Source organism: Sus scrofa, chromosome 9, assembly GCF_000003025.6.
Source record: "Sus scrofa isolate TJ Tabasco breed Duroc chromosome 9, Sscrofa11.1, whole genome shotgun sequence".
Lineage (NCBI taxonomy): Eukaryota > Metazoa > Chordata > Mammalia > Artiodactyla > Suidae > Sus > Sus scrofa.
The window spans coordinates 26107023-26125049 of NC_010451.4; the positions used below are offsets into that span (position 1 = coordinate 26107023).

An 18027-nucleotide genomic window follows, 5' to 3' on the forward strand; every position below is an offset into this window, starting at 1 on the left:
AACTGTATCCATCTGTAGTATGTGAAATATTGCCTAGTAGTTGTTATTCATTGTTAATTTGAATATTAAACCTAGAGCCTCTGTCCTTTAATTGTTAGCTGTCTAGCTAGAAAGGGCAAGCTGTAATTGATGAAAAACTAGAGGAAGGTAATACCAAGACAGTGTAAGATTAGTTTCCATATGAATGTGATGGTAATATACATTTTAGGTGGGCAAGTTAGGAACGCATGGTAGGCAGGTGGAGGAAGAATCACTGGAGGACAGCTTCACATAGGCACTTGAGCTTCAGAAAGGTATAAACGTTCAGTTACCCTGTTTGTCTGCCTGGTCATTGTGAGGAGACTGAGGTAATACTAACTGGTCTTGGGTGACATGATCAGGTACTGATATGAAGTGTCTCTTTTTTAGAAATGGCAGTCATGGGAACAAGGAGGTGTCTCAATCACCTGGGGAGGGTTTTCAGATTGCAGAAACTGCAGATTCTCTCCTTTCCTCCCCACTAGACTTCCCCAAGTAGGGGTATGTCATAGTCTATGGAGGAGCCTGAACACCTGAGTGTAAGCAAGAGCTATAGAAGAATAGATCTGGGAATCTAAATTCCTGACTGAGGAGTTCTAACAGAATTGTTCTAAGAGAAATTTTTAAAATTATTATTCACTTAAAAATCATTGTAATTATTGAAGAGTTGTTTTATTGTAGAGGGATTGATGAGGTTCCATAGATGCAATGACACTTAGTGATCATGTTATATGTAACAGACTGGAGGTTGAAATAGGGACCAGGAGCCTTTGTGGTTACATCAGTCTTGCTCATTATAACAAGTTATCAAATTCTAGTGTTAAATTGTAATTGTGAAAACATTCATTCTATACTAACACATCTTTTCATTCTTTGTGGTTTTTTTACATTTAAGGTAGATAAATTCTGGAAATCCCAGTTAGGAGTAAGTCAGATCCCAAATACTAGAGGTAAACAATAACCTGCCATCGAGTAGGGAAAACTTTTTCAAGTAATTCTGATTCACTCTATTAAACCCCTTCCCACCTATCTGAAAACTACCATTTTAAGTGCTGAATTAACAATTGCTGTTTGTTAATAAGTTGGACCTAGTTTACCCAAACTATTTTATTTGCACTACACAGCTCTTTAAATGTTAAACGTAATAGGAATTTAAAAAATTAATCTTTGCTTCCATATTTTAATATGTATATATATTTTAATTTAGAACCCTCATACTTAAAGTACTACATGAAAATGAGAAGAAAAGTAGTGAATCCTGGCAAGCTGAGATTGAGTCCTAATGAGGAAGCTTTCATTTTAAAGGAAGATTATGAAAGAAGACGAAAACTCAGATTGCTGCAGGTATTTGAAATTCTTTGTCTTCCTCAAATTATTAATATTTTTTATAGTAGAGTGTTCTAAATAGGGAATTAAAAAAAATCTTTTCAGACTGTACGGGAGCCCTGGTTCTTGCATATGAACTAGCTTTGGAACATTTGAAAAGTAGGGTGAAGTGGTAAGTAAATTGAAGAAGAGTTTAAGGATAAGACTCAGTTATTATTAGAAAATAGTTCTTTTTTGAGATTATTAAATATTTAGCCATTCTTCCTTTCTTTTATTTATATACGCAGTGTTTATTTCCCAAGATCTTCCCCCAGGTAAATTCACAAAATACATTGTCTGACATAAAGGCAGCCCCCCCGCCCCCAAAACCTAGAAATCAATACAAAAACAGGCAAACACCCCAGCCCTCAACCCCATTGCCGAAAATATTTCATTTTTAAAATTATGTGTACTGGAGTTCCCATCTTGGCTTAGCAGTTAACGAACCCGACTAGCATCCATGAGGACACAGGTTTGATCCCTCACCTTGCTCAGTGGGTTAAGGATCTGTCATTGCCATGAGCTGTGGTGTAGGTCGCAGATACAGCTCAGATCTGGCGTTGCTGTGGCTCTGGTGTAGGCTGGTGGCTACAGCTCTGATTGGATCTCTAGCCTGGGAACCTCCATATGCCGCTGGTGGGGCCCTAAAAAAACAAACAAACAAACGAAAAGATTGTGTACTGATGAAGATTAGAGCAAGAATATTAGAATGACTTTGAAGAAGATTTACTGGAAAGATTAGCTAATAATACAAATTTATTCAGAAGTTGTAGATTATCCTCTAGAAGTATTTTTAGAGTAACATGGTGAAAAGCATATTTAGGTCCCATTTTGCCTAGATTTGGGGATGATGTATCAGAGATTGGGAATTCTCATCTAGATCTGTCTGTACTCACTTGGGCTATAAATTTTGTTGAATCATGCTTACCATTTTCGCCTCTTACATGTTATTAGAACCATAATGGCAGTCCTGTTATATCTGCGGGGAGGGAAGATGTCACAAATCAGGGAACTTTAGATGTAGTCTTGAGATTTTAATTTTTCCTACATCATTTAGATTTTCTGCTTTAAATACACCTCGGTATTCCCGTCATGGCACAGTGGAAACGAATCCGACTAGAAACCATGAGGTTGCAGGTTCGATCCCTAGCCTCGCTCAGTGGGTTAAGGATCTGGCGTTGCTATAAGCTGTGGTGTAGGTCGCATATGTGGCTCAGATCCCGAGTTGCTGTGGCTCTGGTGTAGGCCTGCAGCTACAGCTCCAATTCAACCCCTAGCCTGGGAACCTCCACATGCCGCAGGTGTGGCCCTAAAAGGACAAAAGACAAAAAAATAAATAAATACATCTTATCTAGTATAATGTGAATATTCAGGAGAATTAATGTATCTAATACCTAAAGAGAATTCATTTAAGTTCCTGTTTTCCAAATAGCTTTTGAAAAAGTTGAAGTAAGCCTCTTTTCATATAATCTGTTAAATATTCATCCTTTAGGTTCGAGAACAAGAAAGAGATATTGCTTTACAGATAAGAGAAGATATAAAACAGAGGAGAAATAAGCAATTCACTCGTTTGGCAGAAGAACTAAGGGCAGAATGGGAGGAATCACAAACTCAGAAAATAAAGAACTTGGAAAAACTATATTTGGCAAGTTTGAGAATATGGGAGAGGGGCATCAACAGGCCAAAGAAAATGTAAGTGAGCCCTTTCTGGACTCCTGTCTGCAGTAGTGGTGCCTGTCAGATTTGGGATTGGCACATATGACATATGCACACTATTTTATATGGAATGATGGTCAAGGGGGACCTGCTGTACAACACAGGGAGCGCTGCGCAACATACTGTGATAACCTATACGGGAAAAGAATCTGAAAATGAATGGATGTGTGTACATGTGTAACTGAATCACTTTGTTGCACAGCAGAAATTATGACAACATTTCTAAATAACTATACTTCAATAAAACTTTATTTTAAAATGTAGATTAGATTTGTTAGACCTTTGTGAAAATATTTTCCTATATAGGACTTGCTGTGGGCAGCCTGAACTTTTTTGTAAATTTAATATAATTTAAGAATGCTACTAGGTTCATTTCCTAGTAACAGTCATGTCAGGTAAAATCTATTTTCCAAGATGTTTAAGTTAGCATTATTCTCTTCCAGTCCTTAACTATCTAGGTAAATAAAATAGTAACCTTCAGAATTTGAAGTTGTTGTTCCTTTCAAGCATGTTGGACACTTTCATTGGGGTGAATTCAGATTTCACATTTCATTATCAGTATCATTAATGATACCTCTAGAACATGCAGTTGAATGTGTATATACTTGAGTGTATTCACAGGCAGTAAAAATTCTTTGATGACTTTCAGAAAGGCAAAGTAGAACTTAGTATTTAAGACTGCCCTATGACCTTATTTTGTTGTTTATTGTGGTTTATTTTTCAAAAATGTTAGATTTTATTCTCAAAGATAGTCACCCAAAATAAACAAGTTGGTTTCCAAAGAAAGCATGTCCTGGGAGTTCCTGTTGTGGCTCAGTGGGTTATGAACCCAGGTAGTATCCATGAGGATGTGGGCTTGATCCCTGGCCTCACTCAGTGGCCTAAGGATCTGGCTTTGCCACAAGCAGTGGCATAGGTCACAGATGTGGCTCGGATCTAGTGTTGCTGTGGCGTAGGCCTGCAGCTGCAGCTCCAGTTTGACCCCTAGCCTGGGAACTTCCAAATGCTGCTGGTGCAGCCCTTAAAAAAAAGAAAAGAAAAGAAAGCATGTCTTTTTTTTTTTTTTAAAAATCAAACTTTTAGTGAGGAAGAGATCTCTTTAAAGAATGTAGCATTCAAAATGTTCCTTAGTCTCTGTTTTAGTTTGTATTTTTAGTAATAGCTTTAAGTCCTTATGTCAGATTTTTGTAGCTTTATTTTTTCCACCATTAATTTTGTGCTTCAGTGACTGTTTCTTAAACCTCAGTCATTTGAATACACCTTCATGATTTTTGCCCTGACTGGGTACCACCCATATTGTTATATATGTGACATTTTAATCTTGTTTAACATGACATTTTAAGTAATATTTGTTTTTAGGAGCCTGATTTGAATGCTCTGGCACACCGGGCAGCAGAAAGGAAAAAAAAAGCAGAAGTGAGGCATAGAGAGGCCCTGAAAGTACAGAAAAATCAAAAAGAAATGTTAATGAAACAAAAAACCTGGTAAAGTAACAGTGATTTTTTTTTTTTTTTTTACCATGTTCTCCACTGAAACTGATATGGCTGAAAGTAAAGTCATGTAGTATGTCCATCGTGTCTGTTAAACTTAATTTAAAAATACTGCAGTGGGGGAGTGGTTTGCTTAGATGAACACAGTAATGAATGGGCTTTCTCTTTTAGTCTGCAATTACTAACTTAGTTTCTGGAGAAGTTCATTGCTAGTTCAAAATGCATGTCAACCAAAATATATCTTCCTCTGATATTAAAAAATAGAAAAAAAAATCAAAGCAATTAATATTATGGAGTTCCCGTTGTGGTTCAGTGTATTAAGAACCCAACTAGTATCCATGAGGATGCTGGTTGGATCCCTGGCCTTGCTCAGTGGGTTAAGGATCCAGCATTGCTATGAGCTGCAGCCTAGGTCTCAGATGTGGCTTGGATCCAGTGTTGGTGTAGTTATGGCATAGGCCAGCAGCAGCTGCAGCTCCACTTTTGATCCCTAGCCCAGAAACTTCATATGCTGCCGATGCGGCCCTAAAAAAAGAAGAAGAAGAAGAAGAAGAATATTATAAGAGGTTGTAGACCCTTTGCATGTCATCGATGAATATTTTTATGTATAGTAAAAATGAAGGCGCCTGTTACTAGTCACCAGTAGTCATTTTATACAGTGGCTCATCTTTCATTTCTAGTTGTTTTACTCTAAAGAGCATTAGGTGTCTGCTGGGTCAGTCCCCACTGTGGAGCTTTATGTCTTTAGATACAGCTCTTTCACTTGGTAAATGGTTTCTTACATGTGCACTGTGTCCAGACTATTAAGCAGCACATTGAGCATATGGGATCATACTGGAGGATTTCTTGAGGTTGTAATGGCTTTTAAATTTTTAACCCTGAGAATTGTAGTGTGATTGTTACCTGAGAGGTCAGTTTATGATATCTCTTTGTTTTTTAAGGCATATAAAAGCTCGAAAAGAAGCGCTGCTTGTGGAAAAGGAGAGATCTGCCAAAATTACAAGTCTGCCACCTCCTCCTCCAAGTCTTTTTGAGGTGAGCTACTTTGAGGGTTGGTTATGGCAGCTGACTGAATGTTGAAGATAGGTTATAATAATTCTTCTTTACTATTAGAATTCAGTGCAGGTCATTATACTGTTTGTTTAAGCTTAAATTTTAACCATACAAGTAATGCATGATTATATCTGGAATATTTAAAAGTAATCCTAGATATCATTTTACCCATAAATACTTTAGTATAAGTCTCTGATGTATAAGGACTTTTTTTTTTTTTTTTTTTTTGTTGTTGTTGTTGTTGCTATTTCTTGGGCCGCTCCCACGGCATATGGAGGTTCCCAGGCTAGGGTTGAATCGGAGCTGTAGCCACTGGCCTACGCCAGAGCCACAGCAACGTGGGATCCGAGCCACGTCTGCAACCTACACCACAGCTCACGGCAACGCCGGATCTTAACCCACTGAGCAAGGGCAGGGACCGAACCCGCAACCTCATTGTTCCTAGTCGGATTCGTTAACCACTGCACCACGACGGGAACTCCCTATAAGGACTTTTTTTAAAAAGCACAATACTGATATAATATTTTTCCCAGTATAATCTAATACCCAAGTCTGTGTTAAGTTTCCTCCCAATTGTCCCAAAATTATTAATGTTATTTTAAAGACTATAATGTTTTTCATTTTATTGGAAAAATATTGATTATTTGCCCTAAAGACTTTCCCACATTGTGAATTTGGCTACTATAAATAGTTTTACAGATAAAGAAACTAGGTTCAGATAAGTTAATAAATTTATATAGGATTATGTAAAGTGATGAGAGAAGCCTATTTATGGGGGATAAGATGTGTGATTTCTGTTTTGGAGATTATTGTTTTTTAAAAAAATTAACTTATTAAGTAAAGTGGAAATTAGTTTTAAAAAGTATTGTTTCTCTTGTTCAGATTATTTGTTGTGGTTGTTGAAATGGTTGTTTGGATGATCAAAGTTAGTTAGTTTTATCAAAAGAATTAGGTAGAATTGAAAAAAAATCCTTATATGGGGAGTTCCTATTGTGGTGCAGCGGAAACAAATTCTACTAGTATCCATGAGGATGCAGGTCTGATCCCTGGCCTCCCTCAGTGGGTTAAGGATCCGGTGTTGCCATGAGCTGTGGTGTAGGTCACAGATGTGGCTCGGATCCTGCGTGGCTGTGGCTGTGGTGTAGACCGGCAGCTACAGCTCCAATTCAGCCCTTAGCCTGGGAACTTCCAAATGCCACTGGTGGGGCCCTAAAAAGCAAAAAAAAAAAAAAAAAAAACCGAAAACCTTATACAGACACAAGGATATATAATTTAGTTGTATAGACAAGTGTATTTTATGTTATATGTGATCAGCCTAAGTACCAGATAATCTTTTTTTTTTTTTTTTTTTTTTTTTAATTTATTTTTGTCTTTTTGCTATTTCCTTGGGCCGCTCTCACGGCATATGGAGGTTCCCAGGCTAGGGGTCGAATCGGAGCTGTAGCCACTGGCCTACGCCAGAGCCACAGCAACACGGGATCCGAGCCGCGTCTGCAACCTACACCACAGCTCACGGCAACGCCAGATCATTAACCCACTGAGCAAGGGCAGGGACCGAACACACAACCTCATGGTTCCTAGTTGGATTCGTTAACCGCTGCGCCACAATGGGAACTCCCAGATAATCTTTTCTTAAGTCTCTGGTTTTTCAGCCTTCCTGTTTTTATGTTGAGCCATCTGCCCGTGTGACATATGATCCAACAAGATCCAAGTGGAAGAGTCAGATTTCAGCCACTCCCTTAGTACCTTATTAAAAGGGAGTATTTTATCCATGTTTTTGTGATACTTTTGTCATAATTCCCAATGTTCCTAACAATCCAATGTCAAAAATTGAAGGCAAGCAAAGTGATTTGGCAAATATGATTTATATATAAATGTGTGGTTGCATTTTTTCCTCCAACTTTTTATTATGAAAATTTTTAAAATACAGAGATGTTAAAAGCATACAAAGGAATAGTTGTTTGCATTGTGTGTAGATTTCAAAGTAATTGTGTATACATTTGAATCTGTACATTTGAATGTAGATTATAGAGATGACATTTCACCCTATATACTTGAGTATTCCTCTGATAAGAATAAGGACATTCTCTTATGCATCCAGAATATCACACTAAGAAAATGAACATTAATTGTTTAATACCATTTAATATATAATCCGTAATAAAAATTTTCCAGTTGTCTCTAAATTATCTTTTTTTTTTTTTACAACTTTTGCAACTAGGATCCAGTCAAGATTTACTCGTTACTTCTGCTTGCTTTGTCTCTTGGTCTTTTCAAAGTGAAGCATTATCTCCCCTACCCTAACCTACTTTTTTATTTCAGAATTTTTTTTATAAAATAAACTAGACTAGTTCCTTTTTTTTTTTTTTTTTTTTTTTTGCTTTTTAGGGCTGTACCGTTGGCATATGGAAGTTCCCAGGCTAGGGGTCGAATCAAAGCTACAGCTGCCAGCCTACACCACAGCCAGTCACAGCAATGCCAGATCCGAGCCGCATCTTTGATCTATAACACAGGTCATGGCAACACATTAACATACCTCATGGTTCCTAATTGGATTTGCTTCCGCTGCACCATAACAGGAACTTCTTTTTTTTTTTTTGGTCTTTTTGCCATTTCTTGGGCTGCTCCCGCGGCATGTGGAGGTTCCCAGGTTAGGGGTCCAATCGGAGCTGTAACGGCCGGCCTATGCCAGAGCCACAGCAACATGGGATCCGAGCCGTGTCTGCAACCTACACCACAGCTCACTGCAACACCGGATCCTTAACCCACTGAGCAAGGGCAGGGATCGAACCCGCAACCTCATGGTTCCTAGTCGGATTCGTTAACCACTGCGCCACGACGGGAACTCCGGAACTTCTAAACTAGTTTCTTATATTCTGTATTTATCTGATTTGGTTATGTGACTGCAAAAGCTCTCTATTATAAAAATAATTTTTTTTCTTTTTAATTTCTGATTAATCTGGGAGATGATAACTTTGACACCAAATAGGTATTTGATATCCTTTTACATTTATTCATTGGTTTATTTCTGTTAAACAAAAGGGAACTTTCTCTTATCAGTGGGCATGAATCACCACAACCGAATGATCAGGCTTAGAATCCATAGTACACTGTTGTGGTTTAGTGTAGGCTACAGCCAGCTAAATTCAACCCCTAGCTCAGGAACTTCCATATGCCACAAGTGCGGCCCTAAAAAGACAAAAAAAAGTTCCTGTTGTGGACCAGTGGAAATGAACCAAACTAGTATCCATGAGGACATGGGTTCGATCCCTGGCCTCGCTCTGTGGGTTAAGGATCCAGTGTTGATGTGCGCTGCAATCTAGGTCTCAGACACAGTTCAGATCCTGCATGGCTGTGACTGTGGCCAGCAACTGCAGCTCTCAATCGACCCCTAGCCTGGGAACTTTTATGTGCCTCATGAGATCATACAGTATTCTTGTTGAACTATAATCTGGCTTTTAAACCTAAATTCCACCTTCATGGGAATACAGTACCTGATCTCATGAAAAAAGAATAAAAATACAAATTTTTTTTTCCCCCATTGGATCCTGCTTTAAATGAAAATTAATGCTTTTAACCTAACAATCTATTTTCTGTGTTCCATTTTTCAGAACATGGAAGTAACGAGACAACCTAATGTGAAAACCAATAGTTCTACCTACCATCATCTTCGTACTTTTGTGAATAGAGAGGTGGACACAAAGCAGGTGACTTACTGTTTGTTCATGACAGTTACTTTATTATTTCTCTGTTCATTGAATTGAGTTATATCTTGGTTCTATGTGATTGCTCTCAGGTATCAGAACTTGAAAAACTCTGTCACCGTCTTAGGGTAATAGTGATAAAAAAAATTTAGATATGCTTTGAATTATGATGTCATGTTTAATATGAATGGAAGGAGTTTACTACTTAAATGGTTATAGTTTATATATTTATTTATTTGTGGTCACACCTGTGGCATATGGAAGTTCCCAGGCTAGGAATCAAATTGGAGCTGCAGCTGCAGACTTAGGCCACAGCCACAGCAACACCGGATCCAAGGTGCATCTGCAACATATACCCCGCTTGCAGCAATTCTGGATCCTTAACCCACTGAGTGAGGCCAGGGATTGAACCTTCATCTTCATGGACACTGTGTTGGGCTCTTAAGCCACTGAGCCACAATAGGAACTCCCAATCTCTGCATTTTCGTCTGCATCTGAGCTCATTTCACATGCACAGTAATATAGCATCTTGCGTGGAGTAGAATAATAGGATCTTTGCAGCAGGTATTATGTAAAAAGTTCTCGCACTCCTGGAATACATTTTAGTTATTCCTTCAGCTGCTTTCTCCAAATAAGCTATTTTCATTTTGTTCAGTCAGCCTTTTAACATTTAATAAAAGTTGCCTATTCTATTTTGTTTGAATATCTTGATAAAGTGGTTCTAAAACCTCTTATATGTTATAAAATTTGTCTTTGATCTAAGAAGATGATGAAAGTGACCTGCTATATTCCTCCTTAGAGCCAGTTAGTCTCTAAATTTGTTTTGTGCTACATTTATGTTCTATATATACAGCTAAACAAAGCTTTGCATGCTTGAAATTTCTAAATTACTCATGCCCTTCATCATGCTTCTTTTGTCACTGACAGTTACATAGCACTTGTTAAAATGGATTTTTCATTCCTAGAAATACTTTTCCAATCAGACTCTCTCTGTTGTTTGCTGTAAGACCCAAAAACTCTGCAGACAAATTCAACTTACTATGCTATCGCACTTTAAAAAGATTTCTGTCTGTATGGCTGATGGAGAAGATGCAGAAGTAGCATGTATAGTAGTGTCGCTTACTGTTCTGTGCACTGCAGATTATAATTCACAGAAAAGATTTTTCAGAAATATGTTTTCTGAAAAGAATTTTGCTTGGGATTTGCAGCTTTTGCAAATTTCACATACTGAGTTTAGATGCTGAAAATGGAATTAACAATTATTTCAACCAGATTTTTGTTTAAATTTTTAATTGCATTGACACAAATTTTTAAGGGATGGTCTTCTAAAGCATTCTTGTAAAGCAGTCAGCATAAAACTTGTTTGATGTACCTAATTTTTCTCTAACCCTTTATTTTCTTGATATTCAGTGTTATACATATTAATACACTAAGTAATTCTGTAGAGACTCTAATTTTGATTTAATTTAGTCTTTGTTATTTAGATTTGCATAAATATTAGCTCAAAAGGGATATAATATTTTCATACACTTGTTTGGCTAGGGTACTTTCTTATTTAATACATTAAACTGTCTGTCTCTACCTATTTTTCTTATTATTTAAGAGTTCTAAATAATTTTAGATATATAGTTAATAGCTTTCATGGTCATAATTGTTTCACTTGACTAATAGAATATCAGCACATAAAATATAAAAAAGTTTTACTTAATGTTACATTTAGAACGATTATAAATACTTGAAAGTGAATGTTTGGGAATAGTAAATCCAAGTTATGTCCCCCCTTCCCCCTGTTCAATACTGTTATGTTAATGAGATGATGGGTTACTATACAACATAATCATTGATTATGCAGAAGTTCTAGGAAGTCAGAAGTTATATTAACATAGGCATTGTGGTGATTTGGCATTCCTGAGACTGAAGCCAAGCAGCAGATTTTGGCTGATGTAGAAGATGCAAACCAAAGACAAATCTTAGTACCTCCCCAAATGGCTTACTTGACCTTCCATGTTTGTTGTTTCTTAACTTAGCTTTGTGAATGTTTACCTTTCAACAGTGTTGTTGGAATAGAATTTTTTTTTAACAAAAAATGATGGAGGAATGTATTTGGATGAGCATAGTGTACTCTGCTTTGAAATGAACAACTTGTAAAACTTGAGACTAACAATTTGACTTTTTTCCTACATATGCTGTTGCTGATTATGGGTGTTTAAAAATATAACTCTTGTTATCATTGGATTTCATAAGTAGAAAAACACGATTTTAAGGTTGTTTTGTCTTTTAGTTATCACTTTGTTTTGGACTCTGTTTGTCTAAAATGTTATTAATTGACTGCTAGCCAGATCCTCATTTGGCTGCTGAAGAAGAAGCTAAAAGATTGCAAGAACTACAGAAACAAGCAGCAGAAGAGAGAATGGAACAGTCTGAGAAAGCACATGTACGGGGCTTCCAGGCAATGAAAAAGATCCATTTGGCTCAAGTAAGAATTAAATTCAGGCTGTGACCACTACTTATAGCCTTAGCAATGACACTTTAGGACTAACCAATAGTGAGCAGGCTTAAAAGAGTGAGATGTGAAAAATGGGAAAATACTGTCTCTGATTCATGTCATCAGGTTTCCCTCTTGCTTTTGCCTCTTGTTTCAAATTCAGGTTGGGTAAATAAACTGTTCTCACTTTCCTTCTAAAATTTTTACTAATAATGAATGTATTAAAAGTTTAATATTTTAATCAGCCCCAAAATAGCCTAAGAAGAAATTAATCACTTTTCTAATTTAATTATTTGAAATGCATTTGCACTCTGCAAATTTTAAGATTTGAGTCATTAAATATTTATTGAGCAAAGCACTTGTTGGCTTTGCAGAATATTGATTCAAAGGTAGAGTCATGATCCTTTGCTGTCAGGGAGCTTTGAAAAAGTGATTGTTGCGGAGCTGTAACATATGTATCATGAAAATTGGCTTTGGAGTTAAGGCTTTACCTCTGTCATGCTTATTGTTCTCCGTTTATTCTTGAAGCATAGCATAAAAATGATGCATCTTTTTAGAAGTCTGATTTTATTTTCTGAATTTGACTAATGCATTTGGATTAAACACTCATCTGAAGAATGGGTTTTTAAGTACTTCTGTGGGAATTAAATGCCTTAAAGTTCATTTCTGGGAGTTTTTATTGTGGCGCAGTGGTTAACGAATCCGACTAGGAACCATGAGGTTGCAGGTTCCATCCCTGGCCTTGCTCAGTGGGTTAAGGATCCAGCGTTGCCGTGAGCTGTGGTATAGGTTGCAGACTTGGCTCAGATCCCTCATTGCTGTGGCTCTGGTGTAGGCTGGCGGCTACAGCTCTGATTAGACCCCTAGCCTGGGAGCCTCCATATGCCGTGGGAGTAGCCCTAGAAAAGGCAAAAAGACAAAAAAAAAAAAGTTCATTTCTAAAGCTTGACCTGTATTATGACCTTTAAGTTTTTAATAAACTAGGAGTAACTTATGACTAAAATAACTGAATCTATGGATTTTTTTTTGTCATTTACTTATATATATTTTTTTCTACTGTACAGCATGGTGACCCAGTTACACATACATGTATACATTCTTTTTTCTCACATTACGTGTTCCATCATAAGTGACTAGACAGAGTTCCCAGTGCTACATAGCAGGATCCCATTGCTGATTCATCCCGAAGGCAACATCCTGCATCTATTTACCCCAAGCTCCCAGTCGCTCCCACTCCCTCCCCTTCCCCCTCTGTAACCACAAGTCTATTCTCCAAGTCCATGATTTTCTTTTCTGTGGAAAGGTTCCTTTGTGCCATATATTAGATTCCAGATGTAAGTGATATCATATGGTATTTGTCTTTCTCGTTCTGACTTATTTCACTCAGAGTCTCTAGTTCCATCCAGAATGTCTGGATTATTACCAGTAATTTTCATCTAAGGTTTTAAACTTGAGGGAAAAAACATGTGAAAAAAGCAGGTGCAAACTAAGCACATTCTTCCATAAGTCATAGTATTTATTGGTTAAGAAAGTGTACTCCAGGTTGGAGTTCCCGTCGTGGCGCAGTGGTTAACGAATCCGACTAGGAACCGTGAGGTTGCGGGTTCGATCCCTGCCCTTGCTCAGTGGGTTAACGATCCGGCGTTACCCTGAGCTGTGGTGTAGGTTGCAGACGCAGCTCGGATCCCGAGTTGCTGTGGCTCTGGCGTAGGCCAGTGGCTATAGCTCCGATTGGACCCCTAGCCTGGGAACCTCCATATGCCACGAGAGCGGCCCTAGAAAAGGTAAAAAGACAAAAAAAAAGTGTACTCCAGGGTCAGTCTTCCTGGATTTTCTTCCCTTCTTCACTACTTAGCTCTTTGATCACAGGCAAGATACCTAACCCCTCTGAGCTCTGTTTCGTCATCTGTTTTATGAGAGTTAAATAAGTTTAGTAAAGGCCTTAGAGTTGCTAGAATTTCATAAGCTCACAGTAAATATCAGTGGTCATGGTAGTTGTTATAAATAATTCGGGTAGAGCCAGAAATAGTATGCTTATTCAACTAATTTTGAAGTTAATTTAGTGAGATGATTTGAATCTTAATATAAGTGCAATGAATTCGTTCACAATTTCTTTCTTTCTTTTATTTTTTATTTATTTATTTATTTATTTTTTTTTTGCTTTTTAGGGCCACATCTGCGGCATATGGAAGTTCCCAGGCTAGTGGTCGAATCAGAGCTATAGCTGCCAGCCTACGCCACAGCTACAGCAACGTGGCATCCAGGCCACATCTGTGACCTACACTGCAGCTCACAGCAACACTGGATCCCCAACCCACTGAGTGAGACCAAGGATCAAACCTGCATCCTCACGGATTCATTTCTGCTGCACTATAACAGGAACTCCATTTGATTATCTTTTAGGACCTGACAAAACATTTACAAATAAGTGGTGTATTATCCAGATGAGAAAACATTTACAAATAAGTGGTGTATTATCACTTGACAGAAACTTTCTATACAGGCTCTCTGCCTTTCTCTAGACTGTCTCTTACACACGAATGGTCAGCAAAACCATACAGAGCCTTTTTGCTCAGACCCTGTTGTGCCCTGGGATCGTTTTTCCTGCTAGTGTCTATTGTATTTGGCCTCTACCTGCCTCTCCACCTTGCTCTTTTTTCCCTGAGCATCCTTGCCCTCCATACCCTATCTGTAACAAACAGTGTACTCTCCCTGACTGCCCAGGCCATCATCTCCATACTTCTGTGCTGGAGTTGTTATTTCTTTCTTTTTTTTTTTTTTTTTTTTGTCTTTTTAGGGCCCCACCCACAGCATATGGAGGTTCCCAGGCAAGGGGTCCAGTCAGAGCTGTAGCTGCCAGCCTACACCACAGCCACAGCAACACCATATCCGAGCCACATCTGCAACCTACACCACAGCTCACGGCAATGCCAGCTCCTTAACCCACTGAGTGAGGCCAGGCATCGAACCCGCAACCTCATGTTTCCTAGTCAGATTCGTTAACCACTGCGCCATGACGGGAACTCCTGGAGCTGTTATTTCTTACTTGTATTCCTTCACCCACTTATCTTTGGCTGAGTCCTTATCCCAGGGGGAAAGAGGTCTTCCCTTATCCCCTCTCCTTATCCTCCTCCACCAAAATTAGGTTAGATAACCTCACTAAAACATTGCGCTTAAACTTTCATATTTGCCAGAGTCTTTAAGCTTAAAAGAGATGCGTACAGATCCCCTTTAATCTAGGGGACTCGTAAGAGTGTGAAGTTAAGCCATGGTCACTCTGGGTCGTGGTGCCTACCTGAGACAGGTATCTGCTGCTGGCTACGTGGAGAACTGTAACAAAGTACATTGCAGGAGCTGTGGCAGCTTACGTTGAAGGTAGCTTCATGACTTCCCAAAGAAGATCTGTGCCTGGCAGACACTTTTGAAGCTTTGTGGCCTAACCAGAACCATCTTCTCCTAGTACTGACTGCGTAATACAGTTGACCCTTGAACCACATGGGTTTGAGCTGTGTGAGTCCACTGATACCTGCATATTTTTCAGTAGCATGTACTATGGTACTGCGTGGGCCACGGTTAGTGGAATCCACGGTTGTGCGGGAACCACAGATACGGAAAGCCAGCTCTAATCACTGTCTTCTTACATTTGAACAAAGTGTAGAGGGAACTCCAGTCCCTATTCTTCATGATTTCTCCACTTTCCCTCACTATTAATGTTCTAGCCAAAGTTTGTGATCAGTTGTTAATTAATTGTCTTTATTCTTGAAGAATCAGGAGAAACTAATGAAAGAACTCAAACAGCTACAGCAAGAGGACCTGGCACGCAGGAGACAGACAGTAGCACGAATGCCACCACATCTAGTTGAACTTCCATACAAACGCAATGAGATGAAAGAAGACTGGCAGAGAGAGCTGGAATTTGCCTTTGAAGACATGTACAATGCAGACAGAAGTAAGATATTTTCAGTACACTTTCAAAAATGCTTTTAAATGTTTTGGTGGGGAAATACATTTGTCTTGATGAAGCAGTCTTTATTTTGGAATGAGTTCTTAGTTTTGGAGTTCCCGTCATGGCTCAGCAGTAATGAACCCGACTAGTATCCATGAGGATGTGGGTTCGTTCCCTGGCCTTGCTCAGTGAGTTAAGGATCCGGCGTTGCCGTGAGCTGTGTGTAGGTGGCAGACGCAGTTCAGATGCCATGTTGCTATGGCTGTGGTGTAGGCCAGCTGCTGAAGTTCCAATTTGACCCCTAGCCTGGGAACTTCCATATGCCGAGAGTTCGACCCTAAAAAGACAAACAAACAAAAAATAAATGAAAAGAGTTCTCAGTTTGAAAGAGGGTCTCATATTTTAGACTTAGAAACTGATGGTCCTTAAAATCTTACGCTCAAGTTAAAATCTCAAGTTAAAATCAGAGTTCCTGTCGTGGCACAGTGGTTAACAAATCTGACTAGGAACCATGAGGTTGCAGGTTCGATCCCTGGCCTCGCTCAGTGGGTTAAGGATCCGGTGTTGCTGTGGTGTAGGTCACAGACGCGACTTGGATCCCGCATGGCTGTGGCTCTGGCGTAGGCCGGCAGCTACAGCTCCGATTCGACCCCTAGCCTGGGAATCTCCATCTGCCGCAGGAGCAGCCCTAGAAAAGGCAAAAAAGACCCCCCAAAAAAAAAAAAAAAAATCGAGTTAAAATCTTATGCTTGTTTTGGAATGTAAACATGTCTCTTTATTTCTTTATTGAGAAGTGAAAGGAAACCTGATTTTGCACCTTGAACCAGAGCCTTTGCCCGTTGTGACTGATCAGATTCAAGATGAAGAACTGGACCTCTCAATGGAACAAGGAAGTTCAGCAGAGACTGAAAATATTCCAGTGACAAAAGCTGAAACAATATGTTCTAGTGAAGCAGACGGTAAAAACTCCTGAGCTGAACATGGGTTTAAACTGTGTATTTGAAATATTGCTGTATTTCATAGAAAAAAATGCTAATCGTTTGCCAACAGTTAGGAAAGTTTGTTTTTTTAAGAGCAAGCAATGACTAATTTAATGGGAGTATTGGGAGGAAGAAATTGTTTTCAGATTTCTGTCACTAAAAATCCTTTTCCATATACATAGGAGGAATGTTTTTTGTCTTTTTGGTTTTTTTTTTTTTTTTTTGCCATTTCTTGGGCCTATCTCGCTGCATGTGGAGGTTCCTAGGCTAGGGGTCGAATTGGAGCCATAGCTGCTGGCCTACACCAGAGCCACAGCAAGGAGGGATCCGAGCCGCGTCTGCAACCTACACCACAGCTCATGGCAACGCCAGATCCTTAACCCACTGAACAAGGCCAGGGATCAAACCCGCAACCTCATGGTTCCTAGTTGGATTCGTTAACCACTGAGCCACCACGGGAACTCCAGGAGGAATGTTATTTTATTTGTATATGCTTATAGTCTGAAGATTTTTAGGTTAAGTCAGATGCTCAATTTTAAATTCATTTGAATGTAGCTGTTTTTTTACTTTGATCACATCACTTGAAGAGATCCTATTGTGTTAATTATTGCGAGGCACTTCATGTACAGTGATGAATAGCACAAACTAAGATCTCTTTTAAACGTCATCTCTGTATCCACCATTCTGAACTTTTTCACTTAGCTGTCAAACAGGTATTTAAACTCAATGTCTAACAATAAATTTATCATCTTCTCTTGCCTACTGAAACCTTATCCCACACCAGCGCCATGAAAAGTACCTCTCAAAAGATAAAGGTGTCTCTTTTACCCCACATCTTCTTAGAGACCAACTCTTCATTTTGACCTCTTTTTTCCCCATACCTATGAGTATTGTCTTTGTTCAAAACCACTCAGTCTTTCTTTTCATCTTCACCCTACACTGGATAAGTAGCCCTTTGGGATTCCAATTTTTATGTAGGTCTCCTCTTAGACTCCTTGTAAGGACTCTAGGCTTTATCCCTGTCTCCTGTGCCCACACTGCTGTCCAAAGTATAAGGTTACTGTGGTTTGGCATAAACATCAGAAAATAGTTTCAGGCCTCACTTGCCCTGAATTCCCCTTTAAACTTCATTCTGGCCTCTGCAGAATCTTTTATTTTCTTGCAAACTTTACAGCACATATTTTGAATGTTAGTCTTACCCACACATTAATTCAGAGAGATGCCTTCTGTCATCATTTAGCAAGCAGAATAAACATCTTCTTGGTACATT

General features: G+C 38.8%; 1 protein-coding gene across 1 annotated transcript in view; it reads left to right on the forward strand.

Annotated features, from left to right (window-relative positions):
* Positions 1-18027, forward strand: part of CEP295 (centrosomal protein 295) — a 51801-nt gene that overhangs the window by 3756 nt on the left and 30018 nt on the right. The window contains 9 exon segments of the mRNA XM_021062639.1: positions 1226-1362; positions 2876-3038; positions 3041-3075; positions 4459-4583; positions 5531-5624; positions 9254-9349; positions 11682-11822; positions 15597-15780; positions 16569-16736. Coding sequence (XP_020918298.1) covers positions 1226-1362; positions 2876-3038; positions 3041-3075; positions 4459-4583; positions 5531-5624; positions 9254-9349; positions 11682-11822; positions 15597-15780; positions 16569-16736 — 1143 coding nt within the window.